Genomic DNA, 26,119 nt, shown 5'->3' on the forward strand with positions numbered 1-26,119 from the left:
TTTTTGAATCAGAAAAATCCTGGCTTTCCCAGTGGAAATGCTCCCTTAGAGTATGTGAGGTTTCCCCAAAAGAAAAATCCTCAGGAGGGGAAGCAGAGAGAAATGCAGTCCTCTGCATCAGAATCTTCATAAGTAGATAAGGGTAAATCCAGATCATCAGAAGAATCAGAAAAAACAGAATCCTTATCAGAATATTCATAATCAACTTCAGTCCTAGGCCTCTTAAAAGGAGGGGGGGTTTGGCTACCCCCTGATTAGAGTTATTAGATCTTCAGCCATTCTTATCATTTGTTTTTTTAGGCATAGAGGCCTGAGCATGTGGCCTGGACGTCATTTTTTTAGGCATGGATCGAGATTTAGGCCTAAGTAAAGATGGAGGCATCGGTTTAATATGCAAGTCTGTAGGCCTGAATACACCCTCAGAAGCCGGTACCTGCACAGCGACTCCGGACCCATCCAAGGTAGAGACATCCGCGGGTTCCATAGTTGAAGCATCTCACAGCATACCGGACTCCGAATGGGTCTCAGTAGAGGCCTGCGAATCAGAAGTAGCGGGTATTAAGGGCTGCGAAAGCACCTCACTGAGTACCGGCGAACTGGCGACTGGCTTAGGAGAACTGTCGATAGTTTTGGACCCCGGCGGCCTGTCTGTCTTTATCTTTGCATTTTTTCGGAATCCCAGTAGTTGGATGGCTAACCGATGACATTTCTGGATAATTAAACAGAGAACCGAAATATTTAGAGGCGAAAATATATCGACGGATAGTGTGCTGATTAAATAAAGCACAAAACCGATAGCAAGGTACGTGGTGGTCAGGGCCTAGGCAAGGAATACAGTACGAATGAAAATCTTTATGAGGTATTTGCTTTCCACAAGTAATGCAATTATTAACCTTTACGGACATCGGTGAGGAGCAAGAAAAAGTTTCCCCAACGGGGTACATGGCTTTAGTTGAAGACTTCGGTTCTGAAACTCGAAAACGAAAATTTCAGGAGTCGGACGACCTGCACTTGCGAACTGCTTTGGCTTCGGGCACTGCACGGCAAGAAAGACTGATGTAATGGCATCGGTTGCATGTTTTATACCCCTGACGTCATGGAAGAAGGGACTGCAACCGAAGCAGGACCCAAGACTTTGTTAATCAGGCCGACTAAGGGCTACCTGCAAGCAGATAACCCAAATGTAATGCTTGCAACAGTGAAATATGAAGAACATCAGATATCAACTGAAAAGGAATACACTGGAGTATTTACTAGTATGCGCTGCAGAAATTTTTGCAAATCCAACTATCAGAACTATATGTTATTTCCTGCAGCTGCTACATAGCACAAATTGCAACTCTTACCTGGCATAAGATCAACGGGGGAGTAATCAAATAAGTCCAGGCATGAAAGATTTTCTACAATAGTAAATGTCATACACTTTAGGTCTCACCTGTTTGTGAGCATGATCATATGAATTGATGTGGTTGTCAAACTCTTGATGTTTTTGGTACTGCTTGTCACACAGCTCACAGTAAAAATTTGCTCTCAGATCTTCCAAAGCCTTAGCTATTGCTTTTTCTTTGTCAGCAAAATCCTTAGTGAGAATAAAAACAGAGACACAACTAATAAACAGGATATAATAAAATGTTGTCAGACATCTGTACAGTAACTACACTTAGACAACAGAACCTGGTGGTACAAGCAGCTGCATAAAACTACAACCTGCAGCTTAGTCACTTTGCCAATATAAAATCAACTAGAACAATGGCAGCAACCTCTCTTTGTCTGCATTTTTGTTCTACAGTAAGGACAAAACTCCTAGAATAAAGAAAGAAATCAGTTAAAATGCAACACTGCACTTTATGTGTTGATGAAATGTCAACACAAAGATACTTCACCTTGATGCACTGAGGCGCACTGTGGCTCCTTCGTAGTGGAGGATTAAGCTTACCTTGGGCAGTTTTCAAACCATGTACTCCTCAGCTACACCTTTCTTTTTCTTTGACTATACATAAAGGCTTAATTTCGTTTAGATTCATCTTACTGACTTAAGACCATTAGAATAGAATAGTTGTGTAAAATCTTACCATAACCATCGATGTCCTTCTCTTCCATGTTGCAGTATTCTTAGTGTGGGATTTCCTGCCTCAGGGGACCCCAACGTCAGCTCCTATACAAAAACTTAAGCCTGGCTGCTGCAGGTGCATGGGACGTCACATGTAGGGCCATAAACCAGGGACCTTAAATGTGTCTGCATGCACAGACCTCAGAACTTAAATGCCCAGTTGGACAGTGCCATAGAGAGTAACAAGTGATGTCAACCAGAAATGCCAAGTGGCATATGTTGGCTAGTCTTACCTTGGTCTAGGGTAGAGCCTCAGAGTGTCTAACACAAGTCAATAGTAAAAAAAAGGGGACAGGTGGGTGGGAAGGAATACTGCAACATGGAAGAGAAGGACATCTATGGTTATGGTAAGATTTTACACAACTATTCTATGTCCTTCTACTCGTATGTTGCAGTATTCTTAGTATGGGAGAGTACCACAGCTTAGTTAGAGAGAAGGGTGGAGGTAGATGTAGCCGATTCCACAAAGCCCTGCAGGTTTGCTCTAGCAAACCCTGCCCAGGCTCTGGAGATGTGGTCCAATTTGTAGTGTCTGTTGAAGGTGTGAATAGTGGGACCAGGTGGCTGTTTCCAGGATGGAGGCTGTGTCCAAGCCTTTGAGGAAGGCTTTGGAGGTTGCCATGCCCCTGGCAGAATGAGCTCTTACTCCCTGGGGTAGGTGCTTGCCATGGTGGGAGTAGCAGAAGCAAACAATTTTCCTAATCCAACAGGAAAAGGTTTGTTTGGAGACTGCCTTGCCCTGGGCCCTAGGGTGGAAGGATGCAAAGAGTTGGTTAGATTTTCTGATGGACTTAGTTTTGTCTAGATAAAACCTTAGTTGTCTGTGCACATCAAAGGAATGGAGTATCCTCACACTGTCATTGGTTGGAGAGGGGAAGAAGGTGAGCAGGTGAATGGATTGGTTTAGAGACAAGTTTGTTGACCATGTTAGGCATGAAGGAAGGGTTAAGTACGTGGAGAGCAGGCCATTACAGCTTGTAGCTCTGACACTCTTCTAACTGATGTAAGGGCCACCAGCAGTCCAGTCTTCCATGTACACATTTGGAGCGTAGCAGCACACATTTGGAGCATAGCAGCACTAGCTGTTTTGAATGTGGCCAGTGTTGTTTTTTCCAGAATTAAGTTCCGGGGGGGGGGGGGTTCTTGGTGGTTTGATGTGTAAGACCCCTTTCAGGAATAATTTGACATCTAGCCTGGTTAGTAAGGGGGGATCTAGTGGTAGACAGGCTGAAATCGCTGATAGGTGGACTTTCACTGAAGAGTACAAAGACCAGCCTTAATTAGTTCACACATATAGGTAAGGACTGGGGGGGGGGGGGGGGTCTGCCTGGCAGGGATTCCAGTCCTTATGGAGAAACCAGTTGGAGAATCTTTACCATTTCGATAAGTAGGATCTCCTACAAGTGGGTTTCCTGGCCTCCCTCAGGACTAAAAGCATGTCCTCTGAGTAGTGGTGTATGAAAGGGATTAGAAGTTTATCACCCAGAGTGTTAGGCCTAACATCTGTTGGTGAGGGTGAATTAGAGTTCCCTTTTGTTGTGCGAGTAGGTCCACCTTGTGAGGTAACTTGTGGTGATTGCCCTAGGCTAATGAGAGAAGTAGGGAGAACCACCTTGGCCAATAGGGAATCACCAACAGGATTTTTGGTTTGTCCCTCCTGATTTTTCAGGAGGACTTTTTGAATGAGAGGGAAGGGTGGAAATGCATATAGAAACCGCACCTTCCATGGAATGCTGAAGGCATCTACCCTCCAGGCAAGTGGAGAGTGGTCATTGGTGCAGAAGTTTTTCAACTGTCTGTTCTGGGGGGAGCCAAACAAATATACTCTAGGTGTGCCCCACTGGTGGACAATGTCTAGAAAGGTCTCCCTGTTCAGCATCCACTCGTGCTGTAAAGAGGATATTCTGCTGAGAATATCCGCTTGTTTTTGTCCTGGGAAATTAGCATGTTGCCTGAAGGAATAAGTTGTTCCTGGAGGCAAGGTCCCAAACTTGTAATGTTATCCGGCACAGGAGGTAGGCCTTGGTCCCTCCCTGTTTAAGATACCACACGACTGTGGTGTTGTCTGTGAAGATATGAAGGGGGCCGGCTGCAGGATAGGGCTGCAGGATAGGGAGGAAGGCCAGAAGAACTGCAGTCATTTTCCTTACAATGATACGTTTCTTTTGGAGGGTAGGGTTCCAGGCCTCCTGTACCATGAAACCTTTCATGGTAGCCCCCCACACTAGGTCTGACGGATCTTTATGCATGTGCTGGGTTGAGGAGGGTGGCTGTAGTGGAAGGCCCGGGTTCAGGGGTATTTGTTGGATCCACCACCTTAGTTCTGGTTTGAGGAAGGGCAGGAGGGCAATCTGGTGCTCTAGGGGATGCTGGTGTTTTGGCCAAACATTTTTCAGGTACCACTGCAGTTGGCTAGAGGCATCATGGGGATGGTGGCTGCCATTAGTCCCAGGATCTGCAAGAACTGTCTTGCAGATATCTGATGAACCTGTAATAAGTTCTGTGAGTGAGTGGAGAGAAAGAGAACCTTGTCCTGAGAGAGGAAAGCCAGCATCAGGTCTGTTCTGATCCAGCAGCCCAGAAAGATTTGGTCCTGCTGGGGGATTAAGGAAGATTTTTGGAGGGTGAGGGTGAATCTCAAGCTTTGAGGCAGGGAAGTGGTGTACCTCGGATGGTTTTGAAGGGTGTCCTCTGTTTCTGCTAGAATGAGGATGTCGTCTAGGTAAGGACAGAGGTGAACACCTTTGGTTCTATAGAAAGCTATGGCTGGGGCTATGCATTTTGTAAATATCCTGGGTGCAGCAGATAAAACAAAGGGTAAGGCTGTAAACTGAAAATGAGAGCAGGGTCCAGTGAAATGCAAGACTCTTCTGTTGGAGGGTTTTATGGGAATATGGAGATATGCTTCATTTAGATCTAGTGTGGCCATAAAGGCTTGGGCTGGCAATAATGGAAGAAGAGTTTGAAGGGATAACATTCTGAATGATGGAACTTTTAGGAAAAGGTTTAAAAAGGATAGATCTAGTATTGGTTTCCAAAGGCCTTCTTTTTTGGGGACCAGAAAAAGTCTTGAGTAGAAGCCTTTACCTTCCTGCACTCGAGGAACAGGTTCTACAGTTTTGAATGTCAGAAGGTCTTGCAGTATTTGAGGGATGAGATGTAGCTGGTTTTTGGGGGTATAAGGAAATCCCCTTGGAAGAGGCTTTTCCTTCCAAGAAAGGAAATATCAGTTTTGTACTACTGCCAGCACTCAGCAGTCTGATGTAACGGATTTCCACATGGGGAGGCGGGCTGACAAGGGGAGGTGGGCAAGGCAGTCATGCATTGTTGAGTCCACTTCTATCCTGAAAAGGCAGCTGCTACTTGGGAAGCCAGGGACAGTTTTGTTGCTATCTTAGTTTTGGTAGGGCAGTCAGGGGTGGATGCCAAGAGAGTAGAGGCTTGTGATACTAGGTCAAAGGCATATTTTATCATATGGGTTTGGTAGTTGATAGCTCTGAAGGCTAGTGTGGAGGAGGTGTAAACCTTCTTTCCTACCCTTGTCCATGTTTTTACTATCCTTATCAGTAGGTAGAAGAGATGCTGAAAGAATCAGTCTGGATTGCTTGTCAGGGGATACAGCAATTATAGCAGGGTCTGCCAAGGGTGGCTTTACTAGGAATTTCTGTTCATCTGTAACTTTATAGAACCTGTCAGGTCTCTTAGGGGCTGGTGGTTGTGAGTTTGGGTTTTTTGATGCTGAGGTGAAAGCATCAAGGTAGGCAGGAATGACTGGTGGGATGGCTGAAGGCGAGGGAGATGCCACTTGAAGTAGTACAAAGTATCTCCTTTGAGTGTCAGTCATTTGGGAAATGTCCCATTTAAAGTATTCTTTCATCTTAGTGATGGTCTCCCAAAAGGTGACATCCTCTGGTGGGGAGTCTCCTCCTATGGATTCCTCATCTGGGAAATAATATTCAAGTGAGGAGACAATTTGTGAAGAATAGAACATTGATTCATCTGAAGACGAACAGTAGGGTTTCCGTTCTTCTTCCCCTTCTTGGGCAGTAGGCAAAGGGAGAGAAGTGGCAGAAGCAGGCCTAGGACTGAGCAATGGAATGGTGGAGGAAGAAGAGGCCATTGCCTAAGGGCCATGAAAGCCTGCATCAAAGAGCTAGTAAAAGATTGCCAGTGTTTTTTCTGTTTTCTTTTTAAAGGTGTAGGCCTTGGAGAAGACCTGGGTTCAGGAGCCTGGGGGATGGGAGGGGTTTTAAGTGGTGGAATCCCAGTCGGTCGTCCGACGATATCAGGTTCACCCTCTACATTGGTAGGGACCAACATCAGAGCTGTCTCTGTGGACATGCTGGCTGTTGCTTCCGAAGTGGCTTCCTCGAGGGGAGCCGAAGTAGACAGTTCTGTCAGACGTCCCTCAACTCCTAAATCAGAAGCTGGCGGGATGTCCGATGGTGGAGAGGCAGAGGAAGTAGGCCTAGAAATCTTGGCCTTTTTCCGTGACGGTTCCATTGGAGCGGCCGATTCAGGATCCATCCTGAGTGCTAGTTTTTTGAGCCTCTGTTTTCTAAGTATAGGTTAAAGGCGGCCAGACGGCTACGGGAGGGTCCTGAGTGCAAAAGATTAACAAATTGAGCAAGTGGTATGGTCGTGCTCTCGGCCTAGACAGAAAATCAGCATTTACCCTTCTTAGCTGACATTGGCCAATGGTAACTACAGCAAATCAAGCTCATGCAATATAACGTCAAAATCCCCAATGGGGTACTTAGCTTTAGATGTCTTCAAGTAAAGGAGCGAAGCAATCGATGTGGCGGTCGACTGTGGCTGAAAAGTTCTGAGGTCTGTGGATGCAGACGTCACATTTAACATCTCTGGTTTATGGGCCCTATGTGTGACGTCCCAGGCTTAAGCTTTTATAGAGGAGCCGACGTTCGGGTTGCCTGAGGTGGGGAATCCCACACTAAGAATACTGAAATATAGGAATAGAAAGACATTCACCAATGTCCATACCGGTCAATTACAGCCACATGATTGAGTACACCTCAAATGTTTGACCGCAACAAAAACTGGCAACCGTAAAGCAGTCTTATGGTCACTACACAAATACACAATCCTACAAAGCCAGACTAACAACTGTCTAACTTGATCATGACAGTCTGGAACAGACATTCTCATCCAAAGACTGCTCCGTACCTGGCAATTATTGCCCCATTGCTGAATGTGACATCACAGATGCCTGGCTGTGGTAAATAATAATTATGGGCAGAAGCAAAGGTATTCCAACGTATCTCACACAACTGCACACTAGTCCTGTTAAGCCAGGCTGTATAAAATGAGGAAGCAACAAGAGGGAAGGTTTCTTCCATCAAAAAGACAGCCCCACCCCCCACCAAACACTTGCAGCCACTTTGCTGTGTAAACATCATCTGACTGTGATAAACAATAAAAAAAAAACTTTCAATCTCTTAGTGCAAGAATTGGGGACAAAGCCAAAAAATGAGACAAAGGCCCAGCATCAGGGGCAGACTTTAAATACTGCTCTTATAAACTTAGAAAGTTAATAAAATAACATTTTTGTATCCACATAAATTTGAAGGATCTAAAATATAAAAACCCATGTCTGCCATTATTCAGTGACTGCAATTCACAATGATTTGCCAGATCTCCACAAACTGCATGAGAAAAAGACCAAAATAAGAGACAGTTGAGAGCTATGTAATGAAAACTTTCACAAACAGTAACCAATTTAAATGTACATCAGTCATATGAAACCAGAGTTGCAACCATCAAATGGCAACAGGGTACATCACTTTTGTTCAAAAACAGCCCCACCCACAACCAGCAGTTACAGCCACTTTGACATGTACACCTCATCCGACAGTGATAAAAACACTTCCCAACCTCTTAGCAAGAATCAGGGACAAATACAAAACATAATGGATATAAGGGATAAAGACCTAAATTGGTGGCAATTTAAAAATTGCTTTTATATACTTCAAAAACAGATAAAATATATACTTTTTTTTTGCACTGGCATGAATTTTCTGAAGGATATTAAATCTGAAAATTAAAATGACTCATTATTTAGAGAATGCAAGCCTTAATTACTTGTCAGAAAACCACAAATGTTACGAGAACTTGGCCAAAAATATTAGGCAGCGTCAGGGACATTCTGTGAAATCAGGAACAATCTCAACTTTGTTTCACAGATACAGAAGCCATGGCAAGAGTGGTAAAGTTGCTTTTACCTTTTTATTTACAGCAAGCCCCATCCTCTTTATTTAGTGCTAGCAATCCTCACAGATTGGCAAGAAAATCACAAATGGTATGTCACACAAACCAAAAATATGAAGTCAGGGAAATTCTGCAAAATAAAGGACAACTTCAACTTTATTTACACACGCAAAAAAAAAAGAGAGAGGGGGAGAGTTACAATCCAACTTATTTTATACAAATATGAGAAGAAACCAGCCCAACGATATCTAAATGTCTCTGCAGATATAGAAACACAATCCAAAGCGCTAAACAATGCACAGACACAAGCGCTTTCACAAGATGCTTCTATAGGTGTATATCACATTCATTCAAAACACCCTTCTTATGTTGTGTCTTTCGGCTTATCCCGATTAGGGGTCGCCACAGCGGAACTCCGGTCCGCTAATGTTTGGTAGTGGATTTTTACGTGCTGAGTTACCAGCCCTGACGCACAACCTTCAACAAAGGCACGCCCATTCACGCATGCCTCCACACAGAAGATGCTCTAGCTGAGAATCTAACGCAACAACGTTTTGCTGTGAGGCGAAAAACACCCTTCTTATACCCTTCAAATAAAGTCATATGACTTTTTCAAAGTATATTTAAATGTACATATATTTTTTAAGCACGAGCTTCTTTCCAAAAACGTTTGAAGACACTCATAATGCATAGTAAAAAACCTTTACAATATATAAAATAAAAACAAAGTAACACTATACAAAATAAAACTATAATAATATTAATATGACAATATAATAGACTAAAACTACTGGCATTGATAATCGCATAAATCTACCTACGCAGTGGTCTGTTTTAATGCATTAGCTAAGCACGTCAGTGAGACCAATGACAGACATAGTTTCAGGTTACAGGTACGTGTTTTGATAACCCAAGAGGAGGAGATATAAGGGGACGAACTGAAAGTTTAGAGACAAAAGGGATAGTTAGATTAAGGGCAAACACAGGACATGGACTACATGACCATGTACCTATAAGGCCCATCTTAAAAAACAAACCACTACGTAGGTAGATGTCTGTGATTATCCATGCCAGTAGTTTTAGTCTATTAAATTGTCATATTATTATTATAGTTTTATTTTGTATAGTGTTATTTTGTTTTTATTTTATATATTGTAAATGTTTTTTACTATGCATTATGAATGTCTCCAAATGCTTTTGGAAAGAAGCGCATGTACTTAAAAAAAATATATGTACCTTTAAATATACCTTGAAAAAGTCATATGACTTTATTTGAAGGGTATAAGATGGGTGTTCTGAATGAATGTGATATACACCTGAAGAAGCATCTCGTGAAAGCGCTTGTGTCTGTCTGTATTAAAGCTGTTGGAGAACCTGGAGCCTGGCCTGTGCATCTTTTGTAGCTTTGGACTATTTTTCTACATCTGCAGAGACATTTGGATATCGTTGGGCTGGTTTCTTCTCAATTTTTACTATTTATTCCCTACGATACCAAATATATGGCTACAGGGGATGAAATCACTGAGCTGGATTGTCATCCAGCATCTACACCGAATATGAAAAGAACTGGTATGAACACTGATGACTTTGTACTAAGGGTGAGTGAGCATATCAACCCTTTGTTTGAAGGTTGTCTGGGAGATGAATATAATGATACACAGAATATAGACTTATTTGCGTTTAAAAGTGACCTATTATCGCTTGAGAAGCAGCTATTCAAACTGAAACGGCTCCAGTATGAAAAGTTCCATCTAGAGGCTTGTTTAAAGGAGGGTGTGGTACCACGAGGTTTAGAGGGTTTTGAAAATGCCAGCCCAAATTGACTGTGATCCAAGATTACTTAGCAACTGGCAGAAATTGAATCTCAGTACCAGCGCTGGGTATCTGAAGCTACTGGTAGCTTCAGCGGCAAGGGAAGCTACGGTGGTTCTGGACAATATCAAGAGTAAGTTCTCTCATATACAACAACGTTATGAGCATGAAAATACTAACAAATCACTGAATGAGGTGGTTGAAAATGAGTCTGTGTAAGCTAGAAAATGACTCCAAATTAAATTAAAAAATCTGCAGAGAGATCGTAGAGACTTCTTGGAAGGGAATGTCTTTACGTGGCCTAGGGAAACGTTCAGTGACACAGGAATTAGAACATCAGCTGAAAACTTGCCCCTGGAGGTATTGACCAATCGTGAAGTGGTGAGAGAACCTGCGGAAAACTCCACTCTGCAGAAGACTAGTTCCGTACAGGAAGTGAGTACAAGTAACCTTCCTGCACCTGCAAACACGGAATCGGTGATGGAGAAAGCTCTACCTATGGCAGCAAGACGGAAAACAGGGGGAACAAGAACCAGACTGGAGGGCAACGGAGAGGGCGAAGTCTAACAAGGGGCAAAGGGAAGTACAAAGGAGGGACGGTGATAAAAAAAGCGTTCACAAACAAAAGGAACTAGCAGTCAATTTGTCAAATCATGTGTTAACTGAACAGGAATTGAGCTTCCTCAATAGTGGGCTGTCGTTTATTCCCGCTGCAGACTCAGATATTACTGAGGTTATATTTGATATAAAAATGTTTACAAGAAGTTTAATGTTGAATGTGACGTTTGAAAACAATTTTGAAAGTGATAATTTTTGTTTCACAAAACCTAGTTTATTTATTCCCAAACAAAATGCATCAATACAAGCTTTTGAACAAGTTTGTATAGATGTGTATAAAATATACCATTCACAGAGAAATGTAGAACATAGGAATAAAAAGTATAATTTAACTAAGGAAGAATTTGATGCAATGTTAACTTTACAAAACAACCCCTCTATTATGATTAGACCTGCAGATAAGGGGGGGGGGTGCAGATTGTGGTTATGGACAGGCATGCATATGACAATGCTATGCTTGAAATGTTGAAGGATGAGAGCTTTTATAGAATTATTTAATCTACACGGGTGAAGCAAATGATAGAAAATGCGTCTAATGGTTTATATGAACTTTTACATATGGGCATTATTGATGAGAATCTTTTGAAATATTTTATAATGTCTAACCCTACAATTCCTATGATCCAAGGGCTACCCAAGCTACATAAAGGCTTGGAGAATCCTCCTATGAGGCCAATTGTGGCAAGGAGGAATTGGTGCACAGAATCTGTATCCATATTCCTTGATAAGGATCGTTTGTTGACTGATAAAACTGAGTATATCTTGAGACACTGAACATTTCCTTAGAGACCTTTATGAACATACTAGGAAGGTATGCCTACCCTTTATGAACATACTAGGAAGGTATGCCTACCCTTTATGAACATACTAGGAAGGTATGCCGACCAGAACAAATTTATTTTAGCCACACGATGTGGTATCGCTCTTCACGGTTATACCAAATGATGAGGGCATTAGGAGAGTGAGTAAATTAATGATAGCGCATACAAACTTTAGTACTAATAAGATAAGCCTGATGGAGGCATTACTACAACTAGTACTAGAGAATAACATATTTATGTTCAGAGATAAGGTTTATTGGCAATGCAATGGCGTTGCAATGGGCACATTGTGCACTAATAATTATGCCAATGCAGTAATGCGTCATTGGGAAGTAGAGAGTTTAATTGGAAGCCCATATGGAGAAAACACCTTGTTTTATTGACGGTTTGTGGATGACCTGTTCCTTGTATGGAATAGGTCACCAAAGCAGCTAATAGAGTTCATGAAATATATCAATAACTCCATGTGTTTTCTAAAGTTTACTATACACTGGTCTCCCTTTGAAGTCAACTTTTTAGATGTCACCATCTTTAAAGATGACAATAAAGAACTGAGTACTAGACTGTTTAGAAAGGAATGTCACACTAACAGTTTGCTCAGCCATGCAAGTATGCATCCGAATTATATTTTAAAAAAATGTTGCACAGAATCAGTTCTGAAGAGCTTCTAGGCTGAATGTAAAAGAGGAGGATTTCAGTGAGCAGGTAGCAACAACGGGTTTAGAACTCTTGGCCAGGGGCTATGATGAACATCTAGTGAATAAGAGTATTGATGGTGTGAAGAGACTTAGGAACACTAAAGCCAAATCATATTTCTTGGAAAAGACGGAGACTGGAATAACACAACAGGCTAGAAGTTCTGAACACCCAAGTACATTGAGAATGTGTTTCAGTTATTCAAGGAATATAAGACGATACACTAAAGTTATAAATAAACATTGGAATATCCTGACAAATGATAGACAGGTGAACATGTTCTTAGAGAGGACACCTCAATTTACATTTAAAAATAAAAAGCCTCTGAAAAGACGACTTTGCCACACGAGAGATCGTAATTATATGGTAGGCCAAGAGGGAACCAAGCCCTGTGGGAAATGTCACATGTCTGACAGAAAAGACCAAACACAGGAAAAGTTTTTAATTTTGGGATTACTGCTACGTGTGATAGTAAACATGTTGTATACCTGACAATGTGTTAACTTTGCCATAAATTTTATGTTGGCAAAACAGGTAATTAAAAGATAGAATCAGGGAGCATGTTTACCACATCAAGAAAAAAAGCAGTTTTAATGCATTAGCTAAGTTTCAGGTTACAGGTAGGTGTTTTGATAACCCAAGAGGAGGAGATATAAGGGGACGAACTGAAAGTTTAGAGACAGAATGGATAGTTAGATTAAGGGCAAACACAGGACATGGACTAAATGACCATGTACCTATGAGGCCCATCTTAAAAAAACAGACCACCAATTAGGTAGATGTTTGTGATTATCAATGCCAGTAGTTTTAGTCTGTCATATTAATATTATTATAGTTTTATTTTGTATAGTGTTACTTTTTTTATTTTATATATTGTAAATGTTTTTTACTATGCATTATGAATGTCTTCAAACGCTTTTGGAAAGAAGCTCATGTGCTTAACAAATATATGTACCTTTAAATATACCTTGAAAAAGTCATATGACTTTATTTGAAGGGTATAAGAAGGGTGTTTTGAATGAAAGTGATATACACCTGAAGAAGCATCTTGTGAAGGCGCTTGTGTCTGTTTGTATTAAAGCTGTTGGAGAACCTGGAGCCTGGTTTGTGCATCTTTTGTAGCTTTGGATTATTTTATACAAATGCACACTAGTCCTGTAAAGTCAGATTTTAAACCTACAAAACAAAGTGCCGTCACCCACAGCCAGCTCCAGTTATTTACTGACTGCAATCTTCGATGTGGGACTGAGCACCTATATCTAGTTGCACATCAGGATAATTAACACAAAAACTTAACATACGCTAACATGACCCACTACTGCACTTGTAAACGGACCATCTGGAACTCTCCAATATACTATTTAATATTTCTGGGCTTTCTGTTCACTGTCATCCCAATGAATCATGTAAAGACAACAAACAGAAAGCTGTGGCACTTTAGACTGGGTGGTCATTGGCCATTTTTTTCCTAAATGAACATTTCTTTACTTAAAAAGAATGCCTCACACTAAGTTTCAATGGCCCATGTTGTCCAGCACAAATGGTAGACACTGCAAGTAAACAAGGGCAAATATTCATAGTATCGGTCATTTAATGACTTTTTTATTTTTACTTACAACTAAAAATAAATGCATGTATTCTAAGCAATTATATTTGGCACTTGAGCTAAAATGAGTCAGCATCACTGACTACAAAAACGTAACACTACCTGGCTCCAGGACTCCCTGGAGCTGTGGGCCTTAAGATGGCCATCTGTATCATCTACTATAATCTGCTACTGGTGGTGATCCTGAAAGTAACATGCAATAATGGCAATCATAAGGCTCACAAAATTCTCCTCCACTCACAACTACATTTAAAACAACACACTCAAATCTTTATGCAATTATCAGTGCTTCTAAGTTATTATCCATGCAAGCGGCAAGATCCTGAAAGATGCTTCATCCACTACCTACTGACTTCCTTCACAGATGCCATCAGAGTAACCCCTACAATTTTATACACTACACTATAAAAAAGGAATACACTACTGGATAAAGTTCTCTCAATGTGCTACAAATTTCTTGGCAACTTCCTACCATTTATAAATCATTTTCTGCTTCATCCTCTAGTTCAACCTATCCAGCATTCCCCTCCCTTTCCACAATCTCAACATGCTCTCTTCATTCCTATGGCCCAGATTACTAGTGTACTACTCACCACTGGTGAATTTTTAGAAACTGATGTGAATCCCTCCAAAGGAGTGATTCCATTACCACAATAACATTGCAGAGCAATTCAAGGCACTATCCTAAAGTCTAGCTGTCACCAAAGACCTGACTATACTGAAGTTTCTTTTCTAAGAAAAGGAAGGATGGGATTCATTAATCTGAAATTTCTTCACCTAGCACAGTACTGTGGTGCAATTATCAATGTGAGCCACCACTAATATTGAAGTCCCTCCCCATGCATTGTTATGATCATGTTAAGACATGCTTCTATCTCTGCAGTATGGCATCCCCTTAGGAGCTTACCTTAAGATAGTATTTATCCAGATAACCCAATGAGCTCATGTTACCAACCCTCTCAATAGTCATTAAAGAAGAAATGATGGTGGGGTAAAGGTTAGACAGCTGTCACTGTTGTACTGTGGAAGATGGACTGCTTAGCTTGCAGTCCTTCAAAACACTCACATCAACGTATGCAACCACTTCTTATGGAGCCTTTACTTCTAAGCCCATAAAGCAAGCCACCATACAATCCAACATTCTGATCATTGGAGACTCCATTGTGAGACTCACGGATTTCTCCCTCACCAGGCTGAGTAAGGAGAAAGTCACGGTCAGATGCTCATCAGGGCCCAGGATCCACCACATTACACACGCATTCAAGTCACTGGACTACAAGTACCAGTATGAAACAGTCATAGCCCATGTGAGAGTAAATTACCTGAGACGTGCCTTCCTAGAGTATATGGAGAGGGAGAGATCATGGCGCTTTCGGAATGTGTGCTCCAGGCTGGTACGAGCCTAGCACTAAGCAGCATTTTACCTTCTCCAAGGATCATGCCATAATACAAACATAAGATGACTGACTTTAATAACTGTCTTTGTTTCTGGAGTCATTCGGGGGTGGGGGGGTGGAATACCTGTTAGCATGGAAGGAGATGGTCAAAAGACAACACTGCTTTGCCAGGGATGGTTCTTCACCTTTCCCCTCTAGACTTTAGAATATTACCTAAAACACTGTCCTCCTCATAGTGCCTTTTTATATTAACTAAAGCACTGTCCTCCCCCATAGTGCCTTTTTATATTAACTAAAATATTGTCCTCCCCCTATAGTTACTTTTTATATTAACTAAAACATTGTCCTCCCCCATAGTGCCTTTTTATATTACCTAAAATATTGTCTTCCCCCGGAGTGCCTTTTTCTATTAACTAAAAAATTGTCCTCCCCCCACAGTGCATTTTTATATTAACTAAAACATTGTCCTTCCCCCCAAAGTGCCTTTTAGGCAATGCTAAACTGAAGTATTTCCAATATAGAAAATCAAAACCAAGAAAATCTAAAAGTGTTACTGCTCAATGCTGAGTCTTAAAAACTCCACTCCTTAAAAGCTCTTTTCACCCTAGAGAACGCTGATGTCTCTGCGGTCACTGGCACATAGTTTAAAGCCACAGACAGGATACCAGAAGTGTAAGGTTATAATGCCTTATACACATTTAGACCAGCTACTACGCAGGCAGGTACTAAAGGTGGAGATGTCTCGACTTGCATCAAATATAAAGGCACGTCAAACAGAACAAGGCACTTGAGCTTCTCCAAGCTCAAATCCCCATAGGCAAAATCCCATACTACTTCCTTACAAAAGACAAGTCCCTCTCTATGATCCAGGAAACCCATCCCATACCATGTAGTTAAACTTACTGGAAAAACTCACCATCCAACCCAATACCATATTCACTGGCAACTTTAATTACCCCAGTATTAACTGGGAATCATATACAACACCAAATGTACAAGCACAGAGATTCTTGGATTTTGTAAACACAAACTCCCTAATCCTGTAGAGGTATCAGAAACATTTTGGAGATTCTATGAAAGTCTGTATAAAGCAGAGAAATATGGAAATCAAGACAAGATACAAATGGAAATATTTACAGAAGAATTAAATATGCCAAGGTAGATGAGGCTCAATTACTAATGGTTAGGATAGGAGGAGATGAGATAAAAGTTGTAATGTACAACCAATCTACAGGAAAGTCCCCAGGAATAGATGGTATTCCTGTGGAAGTTTAGAAGCTAGGAAGGAAAAAAATGATAAAGATCTGGAAGGTTTTGTTTAACAGTATTTTAAGAGAAGTACCAACATCTTGGAAGAAAGCAGTGGTAATACCTAAATAGGGTAAAGATCCATCAGACCCCAGCTTCATACAGGCCCATTTCAATACTAAACCATGATTATAAAGTGCTTATGTCTATAATGGCTAAAGGAATAACAAAAATAATGCCACAACTGATAGATATGGATCAAAGTGGTTTTGTGGCGGGGAGAAAAACATTTGACAACATTAACAGAACACGAATGATCCACAGGGAAGCAGAATGTAAGAAAATAGCATTGCTCTTGGTGGGTCTTGATGCAGAGAAAGCACTTGACAAAGTAAGCTGGGACTTTATGAGCAGGGCAATGGAGGCATTTGCACTTCCTGCAAAAATAAGGTTGATTAGGAGGATATATGAGGGATCAGAGGTGAAAATTAAAGTGGAAGCAGGACGATTCGATCCCAATACAACTGCATACACCTTCACGTTTAAATTTACATTTATTGTCTTATGAGAGTAGCTGGTGAACAGTTTGACCCCAGACAATTTGAACCCAATTACATAAAAGAAAAGTTTTAAAGTTTTATAAATGCATTTTATTGCTAAATATTTCAATCATGATTTTTTTCCACTAGAATTTAATACATTTAACTTTTTATATGTAAATGTTAATTTAACATTTTATTTAATTTGGAAATATAATTAACAGTTTTTAACTTAACTTTAAAAGCAAGAATAAACATTGCAAACATTATTTTAAATTAACATTAATATTACTATATATATTTTTAAATACTAATTTTTTAAACGGTTATATATCCTCATGACTTCTTTTTTCTTTTTTTTTTTTTTTTTGAGGTAATCTTAGTCATTTTCTCAGTAACTGTATGGATGCGCGAGCTATATAAACCCCCCTTTTTTCCCCTTTATGTCAAAATGTCTGTGGTTTATTTTTTTCTTGCCTTGCCATTTCAATGGGGTCAAAACGTCTGGTACCCATTAAAGCGAAAGGGACCATCTCTGATAATTTCTGCTTGAGCAGAGAATCCAGCTAAGGTTGTCCTCTTTCCCCTTTGTTATTTGCATTACATTTAGAACCACTGGCAAAGAAAATAAGGGGCTCAGAAATTCAAGGATATAATTGGTATGGTGGTCAAGAAAAGCTGTCCCTACTTGCACATGATATTTTATACCTGACAAAACCAGAAAAACATTACAATGTTGGGAACATTTTGAGGCAGTTTCAAATCTTTTCGGGATACAAAATTAATGAAGCTAAAACAAAGGTGATAGTGGTAAATTATGTACCCACACACAAGTTGGTTCAGCAATATCCGTATTAAATGAAGTATTTAGGAGTATGGATTAAAAATGAATCTGGTGTGGCAGCTAAGGATATGTGGGAAGAGACTAAACAAAAGATAACACAAAAACAGAGAAAATGGAAGCTTTGTTATATGGATAGTAAGATACAAGTAGTCAAAATGTTTTGGTCCCTTTAGTCTTATACACAGGTCAAGCAGGTCAAGCATATTTTTTCAACCACAGGAGAAGTTGTGGATAGCAAATTAAAGAGCTGAAGAACTTTATCTGGAAGGGGAAGATGGCAAGAGTCAAATGGGATAAGCTGATTCTCCCAGTAGAACAGGGCAGATTGGGATTACCCAATTTGAAGGGGTATTTCAGAGGTACACAGTTAAGGCTCCTATACATAACACAAGCAGAAAACTATAAACTAAAGCGGAAAGGGATGATGTTAAAACAGGGGGAAAGCTAAAGAAACAATGAGAGACTGGGATTTTGGATGCAGGCCTTTAAGGAGAATAATAATCATACACAATATTATATCCATAAAGTAGCAGAAAGTATTCTAAGAACTAAGCCAACAGGGGAATGGAGAAAGGAGATTCTGCCAATAGGGATGACTGCAATTAGTGAAAGACAATAGGAAAGAGGGGACTAGAATTTACTGGAGAAAACTGGCAAAGGAACCAAGGTACTGGGAGCAAATAACTTGACAGGGAAAGGTAACAGAATGGGAGGAGGCCAAGAATCTGCTTGGACTGCAGGTCAGAGATTGCCTTCCCTATAAAAGGACTGATATCAGAGTATAGGCAGAGAGGAAGAAATGTGTGTGTGTGGGGGGGTAAACAAAAGACCAGCACTGGTAAGAGTTTTAAGTAGACGCTAGAACAGAAGCTGCCATTAAAAAAGGAATAGCTAGTACAGCATATAAAATATTGCACAATAATTACATGAATCAGAGGAGGTCAGAAAGGTTTGGGAAGAGAGTCTGGCTAAGCAATTCACAAAGAAACAATGGGAGGATATATGTACGTCTCCCAAATATGCAACAAAATCTAGAAGATTTAGGATTTTTGCTTGGAAATGTTTACATAAATATTTTTATACCCCAAGTAGACTACAGATAATTTTTCCTCAAGTAGACAGCAAATGCTGGAGGTGCGACTGGTAAGAAAGAGGTACTTGGCAACATATGGTGGGTTGACAGACTTTAAGGATTCCCTGTGGGATGCACTGTCGTAGATACTGGGTGGGCGGACTGGTGAGAGATGACTTTTCTGAGCTACAATAAAGAACCGGAACTGCCTTGACATGGTAAGGCCTTGCTGTGTCTAATTACGATGGCTGCCAAAAAAGCAATTACTAGAAAAAATGGAAATCAAAATCTAAACCAACTACATCAGAAGTAGTGAACATAACAACAGAGATGAAACAACTGGAACTGAGATCTTTAGAAAAGGGTAGGAGCAAACTACATAGGAAAAAATGGGAACTGTAGGAACAATACATACGGGGAGGAACGAGGTTTAAAAGAAGGCAGGACTTAAATGAACTACGTAATGTCTGACTGAAAATGACATGGTAGATTATAAGTGATGTATAATGTTTGCAAATTGCAATTAGGACTGTCGGTGCAGTTTGTTTTCATTTACATAAATGTATGACTGCTTATGTCGTAAGTGATGGTTTAATAAAGATGTTTCTTGTTTAAAAACAAGGGGGTCAGAAGTGAATACTTTACTTAATGTTGCTTAGGTTTCATGATATATAGCAATATATGTGAAGTATAGTGTTTAATTTAATACAGTTTGACTACTTTTGTATAAATGTAAATTTGCCTATGTCACAAGTGATAATTCAACAAAGGTGTTAAAAAAAAAAAAACACACAAACTCCCTGGACCAGACTGTCAATACACCAACCAGGGGTACTACCATACTGGATCTGGTCCTCAGTAAAATGGGAGAGTGCTGCACACCCCCGGTTTAATGTCTTCTCAGGTATCCTTTAAAGTAAAAATAAAACTTGGAACCCAAACTAATCCTGGACTATTCAGAGACTACTCAAAGGCTAACTTCCTGCTATTAAGAGATAACCAGGCAAAATTTTGACACACACACAACTTCAGCTTTCATACATCTCTCCGATCTGTCACACAGTCACTTCTTTATACATGCATCCACTCACACTCTATTCAATTCATTCAATTCCACTCCACTCAGCATGCCACACTTTCTAGCAGAAATATAAATTTAAACTATTACTCCAGCCAGGCTTTTACTCTATTTCAATATTAAAATCAAATCAATACAGTGTTTATGGTATAGGACAGGGTACAGTATCTGTCAGGTCTATTTTTACCTGCAACTCTCAAGCAACCAGAAACTATGCTTATCCTACATCTACCAATCCCTATGGGTGCAGGTTAACAGAGTTTACTGTACTTGCACATAATCCCTGTCAGAAATGTAACCTGTGGGAAGATGAAGCAGACTACTGAGCAACAGGTGTGTCTTAAACCCAACATTTCCAGTGAATGGGGGGGTTTGAAAGACAGCTAGTGAGAGAAGGGATTAAAGCACAGGGTAAAGATGAAGGCATGTCATTAGAGAAATACTTAAATGGCTTGTTTAGAAAGGCATCCACAGGCCATGAAATGATATACTGTGACACCCGCATACTGTTTACAGAAAATCTCATTTTAGAAATAAAGAGTCTACTGACTTTGATTAGATCCCTTGGAAATGGTCTCCTTCCATCCATACACATTTCAGTAGTTTAAATTAGAAATGAATACAAAAACATTCATCAACATACTGCGAGGGCCAAATATGTAGGAAGACACAAGAAAACAAAATAATGTCCTGTCACTTTCAAGTACTATAAAATCAGAGGATAAAATGTCATAGTAATATGTTTTTCTCAGCTTTGAGGGCTACATCTCTAGATATACATGGATCTACTTCTGACAACTGAAAGACCATTTACCTGAAGACGACTTCACAGAGACAACACTGAACAGTTACTTTACCGAGCGATCACACTATCAATTTTTTTTTTTTTTTTTAACAGGGTAAGTATGCACCTAGCGAACATGGAACGAGGAAACACAATGCAGTATGTCAAACCCATCCCCCTAACTAAATATACTAACTCTGGGACCACACTACAGTGGGGGAAAAGGGCAAATTTCCTTATGTTGGCCAAGTGCATACTTACCCTATTAAAAAATTCAGTAGTGTGATTGTTCGGTTAAGTAACAGTTCGGTGTTGTCATCTCGGTAAAGCAGTCTTCAGTAACTGGTCTTTCAATTATTAGAAGTACACCCACACACATGTATCAAACTATATATCTGCATGATGGAAATGCACATTCAGCAGAGTTTACTGCAATGACAGTTTACTACCAAAAATCACTGCTTGTTGCAAGGGCTGCGTTTGCTGTTGTAGTAAATGGGTTTTTCCAGTACTGCTGAAACTTTCAGATATAAAGAAAGTTTTGGCATGGAGAGCTGGAAATGTGTGTATGAATGTTTGTGGGTTAAGATTAGAATAAGGGCTATGCGAGTGGACAGACTTAGTGGCTCACGTGCAAGTGTTTCTGAGTTGCAGTTTGAGTAAGGGGAAAGACTTAGCGCACTGTGCAGTGTAATGGTGTGCGCACATGTCTGGTGCTGCTGTACTTTAGGGACAGGCTTTTTGGCAAGGTAATGAATGCATAGGTTTGGGGGTTAGGGGCAGTGGAGAGAATAGGGACAGCACACGAGTAATGTAGTAAAGGGGGACTTGCCTGTACCACCTTACTCCTGTGCTATCCCTAACTCTGTAGTACACGGGGGCTTGTTCTGTTCCACCTTACTCAAACTCAAGATGTTAACCCTATCCCTGCCAATGCCCCTACCCACAATTCTATCAAAAACTCTTTCTTCTAACACTACCACTATTAAAACTAAATATGTCAGGAGTTAGTTTTTGTATTTTTTTTTTTTTTTTTTAGTTTTGATATCCAGAAATTGACAGAACATGCACCAACGTTTGTGCATATTGATATTTTGTAATATGTACATGCACAAGCACATATCAGCGATGGTTTTCTAGAACTCCTCTGTCTGATCATTGCTCCATGGTTTTGTCAACAGAACACTGGATACCAAACTTAGGATTCTGTACTGTTACTCTGCCGCTACTTTAGTAGACCTGAGAAAAGGCCAACTTTGTGATGCAGAAGGATAGATGCCTGACTACTGGACATGACAGTGGGATATGACCAGCAGATCTGGTCATTTAAGAAGACAACTGGGGCATGCACTGAGTGGCAGAATTTGGCTCAAGTATTTCTTTGGGTGGGGCAGGAAAGGGACAGCTTGGCCCACTGTTTGTCACCTGTGGAGACCAGGTGGCAGTCCAAGCATCAAAATGTGTGAGAAGGGTAGATCTGGCCAGCAAAACAGTGCAAAGCTCTCCAACTGGATTCAGAGAGAGAGAGAGAGAGTGTGTGTGTGCAGAAGTATAAACCAGGCCAGCACTTTAGCAGTGCAACCACCGAGTGCCACAGAGAGGTTTAGGAGTATGCAGAACCTCTCAACTCCAAAGGAATCCTCTTGCATGCGTTCTCAGATGCAAAGGGAACTGTGAAATAAATAAGGCCAGCAGGGATGATCACTCAGAAAAAAAAAAAAAATTCTACCCTAAAGTTGTACTTAATGGTCCCCTTACTAACACATTATGAAGTCTCTGCCAAAGGGCTCCAATATAAATCAGGTGAGAGATACATTTCAAGGTCTGTGAACATTTGCAGCATTTAGCACAATTAATTTAAATTAATGCTGTTAGATGCAGAAGCAAAGAAAACAAGCTACCATGTAATGGACTGAACTACAACCCCTGTAATACAGATTGTGACAAAAACATGACACTACTGCTCATTAGTCACACTTGCATATCAAAATGCATATGTACACTGCCTAAATTAGGGAGGGCCTGAACAGTACAATCACCACTCTGCAAGGTATAAATAACACTATGCTACTACATTTTTAAAAATTTGAGAAAGTACAAAACATCAAGAAATAGTTGAAATGTGTGTCAGGGGTGGAAGTATGTGTAGAGGTAACACAGTAGTCCATATGAGAGTTGGATTTCATTTTTAGTTCTGAAATCAATCTTCATACACCATATAAAGTACAGTTTTGTGCCTACCATAAATGTAGATGTTCGAGTGTTCACCCTGCTGCAGTCATCACACTTGGGTTATCCTGCCATCAGGCGGTCCCCGCAGTCGGCCCGAGTTTCAAAGTCTTGGTCCAGCGTCGGTTGCTGTCGCTTCTTCCCTGACGTCAGTGCGCCAGGGGTATACAAGAGGCATCCAACGCCATTTTCTTCAGTTTTTCTTGCCCCAGATGTCAGGTGCCCCCAATAGGTAGGCAAAATATATATACATAGCTAGATAAAAATAAAAAAATACCTTTAGGCACAAGCAAATACACCACAGAGGTTGTATAGGATAGAGTGGTATAGACAAAGTTCAGCTAGTTCAGAGGGGATGGAGGGAGAGTAACCTGGACTGCAGCACGGTGAACACTCGAACATCTACATTTATGGTAGGTACAAAACTGTACTATATTCATCGTGTTACCTGCTGCAGTCATCACACTTTGGTTGAATCCCAACGCTAAGGATGGGAGGTGGAGTTAAACAGGGTTAGAAGAAGCTAGTAGGCCCTGCAAAACTGCAGTGGCAAAACCAGCTCTAGTCTTAGAATATAGAGGTAAGTGATAGTGTTTGGTGAAGGTGTGCACTGAACACCAAGTTGCAGCTTCCAGAATATCCTTGGTTGGCACTCTCCTGAGAAAGGCTGCTGATGTAGCTGTAGCCCTGGTGGAGTGGGACCTAATGTTAGCAGGTACCGGTTTCCCATGATGCGTGTAGCAGAAACGTATGCAATGCCCTATCCATTCAGAAATGGTCTTGTTTGAGATAGCTTTTCCTTGTGATCCTGTAGCATAGGCTACAAAGAGATGGTCAGATTTTCTGAAAGCCTTAGTTTTATCCAAGTAGTAACATAATTGCCTGTGAATGTCCAAAGAGTGCAGGAGTCTTTCTCCTTTGTTCTGGGGATTTGGGAAAAAGGTGGGCAAATGAATGATTTGGTTTAGGGCCACACTGGATACCACCTTTGGCATAAAGGAAGGGTTAGTTCATAGAGAGACTCTGTCTTGATGAAAAATGAGGAAAGGCTCCACTGCCATTAGTGCCTGTAGCTCTGAGACTCTTCTAGCTGAGGTTATTGCTAGTAGCAGGGCAGTTTTCCATGAAAGAAATTGTAAATCAGTTGAAAAAGCTGGTTCAAAGGGCGGCAGTGTAAGCTTTTTCAGAACAAAGTTGAGATCTCAAGTAGGTGTTGGTGCTCTCCTGGGCGGTCTTATGTTCTTAGCCCCTCTGAGGTACTGTCTTTGGAGTGGATGTGAGAATAAAGGAGGATCTGTGCTGAAATTGCTGAGGTGTGGACCTTAATAGATGAAAAGGAAAGTCCTTTGTGCAACATCTCAGTTAAATATTGTAGAATCTGAGGAATGTTTGGATCAAGGGGATTTTGGCCTTTATTCTGGTTCCAGACGCAAAATCTTCTCCATTTGTCTGAATAGGTTTTCCTGGTGCTGGGCCTCCTGGCCTCCAGAATGACATCCATAACAGCTTTGGATAGAGGTGTTGGCTGGTTGTTTAGGTAATTTGCCATGCAGCCAGGTTTAAAGTCTTGAGCTAGCTGTATAGAATCTGATTGTCTCGCTGGGTGAGCAGGCGAGGAATTTGTGGTAAAGTCCATGGTGGGCCATGGGCCATGTTCCTTAGAATTGGATACCAATGCTGGCGTGGCCAGTCTGGTGCAATGAGTATCATTTGTGGCCTCTCTAATCTGACTTTTAGTAGTACCTTTGCTAGAAGAGGCAGTGGAGGAAAGGCATACACTGTTAATGTTTTCCAACTGAATGAGAGGGCGTCCACTTTCCAAGCTTGTGGCTGGAACGTCCTTGTGCAAAATTTTTGAGGTTGGTAGTTTTGGGGGCTTGTAAACAGATCTATGTCTGGATGTCCCCATTTTTGAGCTATCATTGCAAATACTTGTGGATCTAGTTTCCACTCATGTGGATCCATGATGTTTCTGCTTAGGTCGTCTGCCAATGTGTTTTTCTTTCCTGGCAGGAATTGTGCTTGTAACTGAACCTGGAAAAACTGTGCAGTGTTCCACAAGGTCATTGCTTGCCTGCACAGAGGGTAGGAATGTGTGCCCCCTTGCTTGTTAATGTACCACATTACTGTGGTATTGTCCGTCTTTATTATTAGTTGTCCTGGGTGTAAGAGGTCCTTGAAAGCTGTTAGAGCATTCTGTACTGCTACATTTCTTTTTGATTGATATGCAGATGCCTCTGATCTGTAGTCCATTTGCCCTGAATGCACTGTCCTGCCATGTGTGCTCCCCAGGCATAGTCCGATGCATCTGTTGTCATAGTTTGCCTGGCTGTGGGTAAGTTGAAAGGCTGACCCTTGTTGAGGTGACATGCCTGTGCCCACCATAGAAACTCCTGTTGAAGGCAGGGAATGAGTGGTATCATCGTTTCCAAGCTGTGGCTGTGCTGAGTCCATACGCTTTTCAGGTACCATTGTAATTTCCTCATATGCAGTTTTGCAAATGGTATTAGTAGTATGCAAGATGCCATGAATCCCAAGGCCTGCAGAATTTTTCTTGCAGGGAGTTGGGTCTTTGTTGCCATTATTTTGAAATATTGAGACAGCTTTTGTTGCTCGTCTGGCGTGAGATAAGCCATCTGGGCCATTGTATTCAAGCTGGCACCCAGGAATATTATGTTTTGTGAGGGCACTAGTTTTGATTTCTTTTTATTTACTGTGTACCCTAGGCAACTTAGAAGGTGTTTGACAAATGCCAGATGCCTTAATAGAATGCCCTTGCTTTCTGCTTGAATAAGGCAGTCATCCAGGTATGGATATATTTGAATTCCTCTTTGTCTGCAGTATGCAATTACTGGTGCCAGGCATTTTGTGAAGACCCTGGGCGCAGTAGAGAAGCCAAAGGGCAGTGCAGAGAATTGATAATGCGTTGAACCTGCAATGAAGCTGAGGTATCTTCTGCAATTTTGTCTGATAGGGACATGCAGGTATGCCTCCTTGAGGTCCAACGTTACTAGCCAAGCCTTCTTGCCCAGCATGGGAA

The 26,119-nt window shown here is 41.0% G+C and overlaps 1 protein-coding gene across 7 annotated transcripts in view; it reads right to left on the reverse strand.

The window, feature by feature from the left end:
- Positions 1-26,119, reverse strand: part of GPATCH8 (G-patch domain containing 8) — a 984,951-nt gene that overhangs the window by 274,876 nt on the left and 683,956 nt on the right. For all 7 annotated transcript variants that reach the window (XM_044055084.1, XM_044055085.1, XM_044055088.1 and 4 more), the window contains one exon: positions 1,436-1,579. In XM_044055084.1, coding sequence (XP_043911019.1) covers positions 1,436-1,579 — 144 coding nt within the window. The remainder of the gene's footprint in view (positions 1-1,435; positions 1,580-26,119) is intronic.

The sequence above is a fragment of the Protopterus annectens genome, chromosome 13.part0 (assembly GCF_019279795.1).
Source record: "Protopterus annectens isolate FY-2018-M chromosome 13.part0, PAN1.0, whole genome shotgun sequence".
NCBI lineage: Eukaryota > Metazoa > Chordata > Ceratodontiformes > Protopteridae > Protopterus > Protopterus annectens.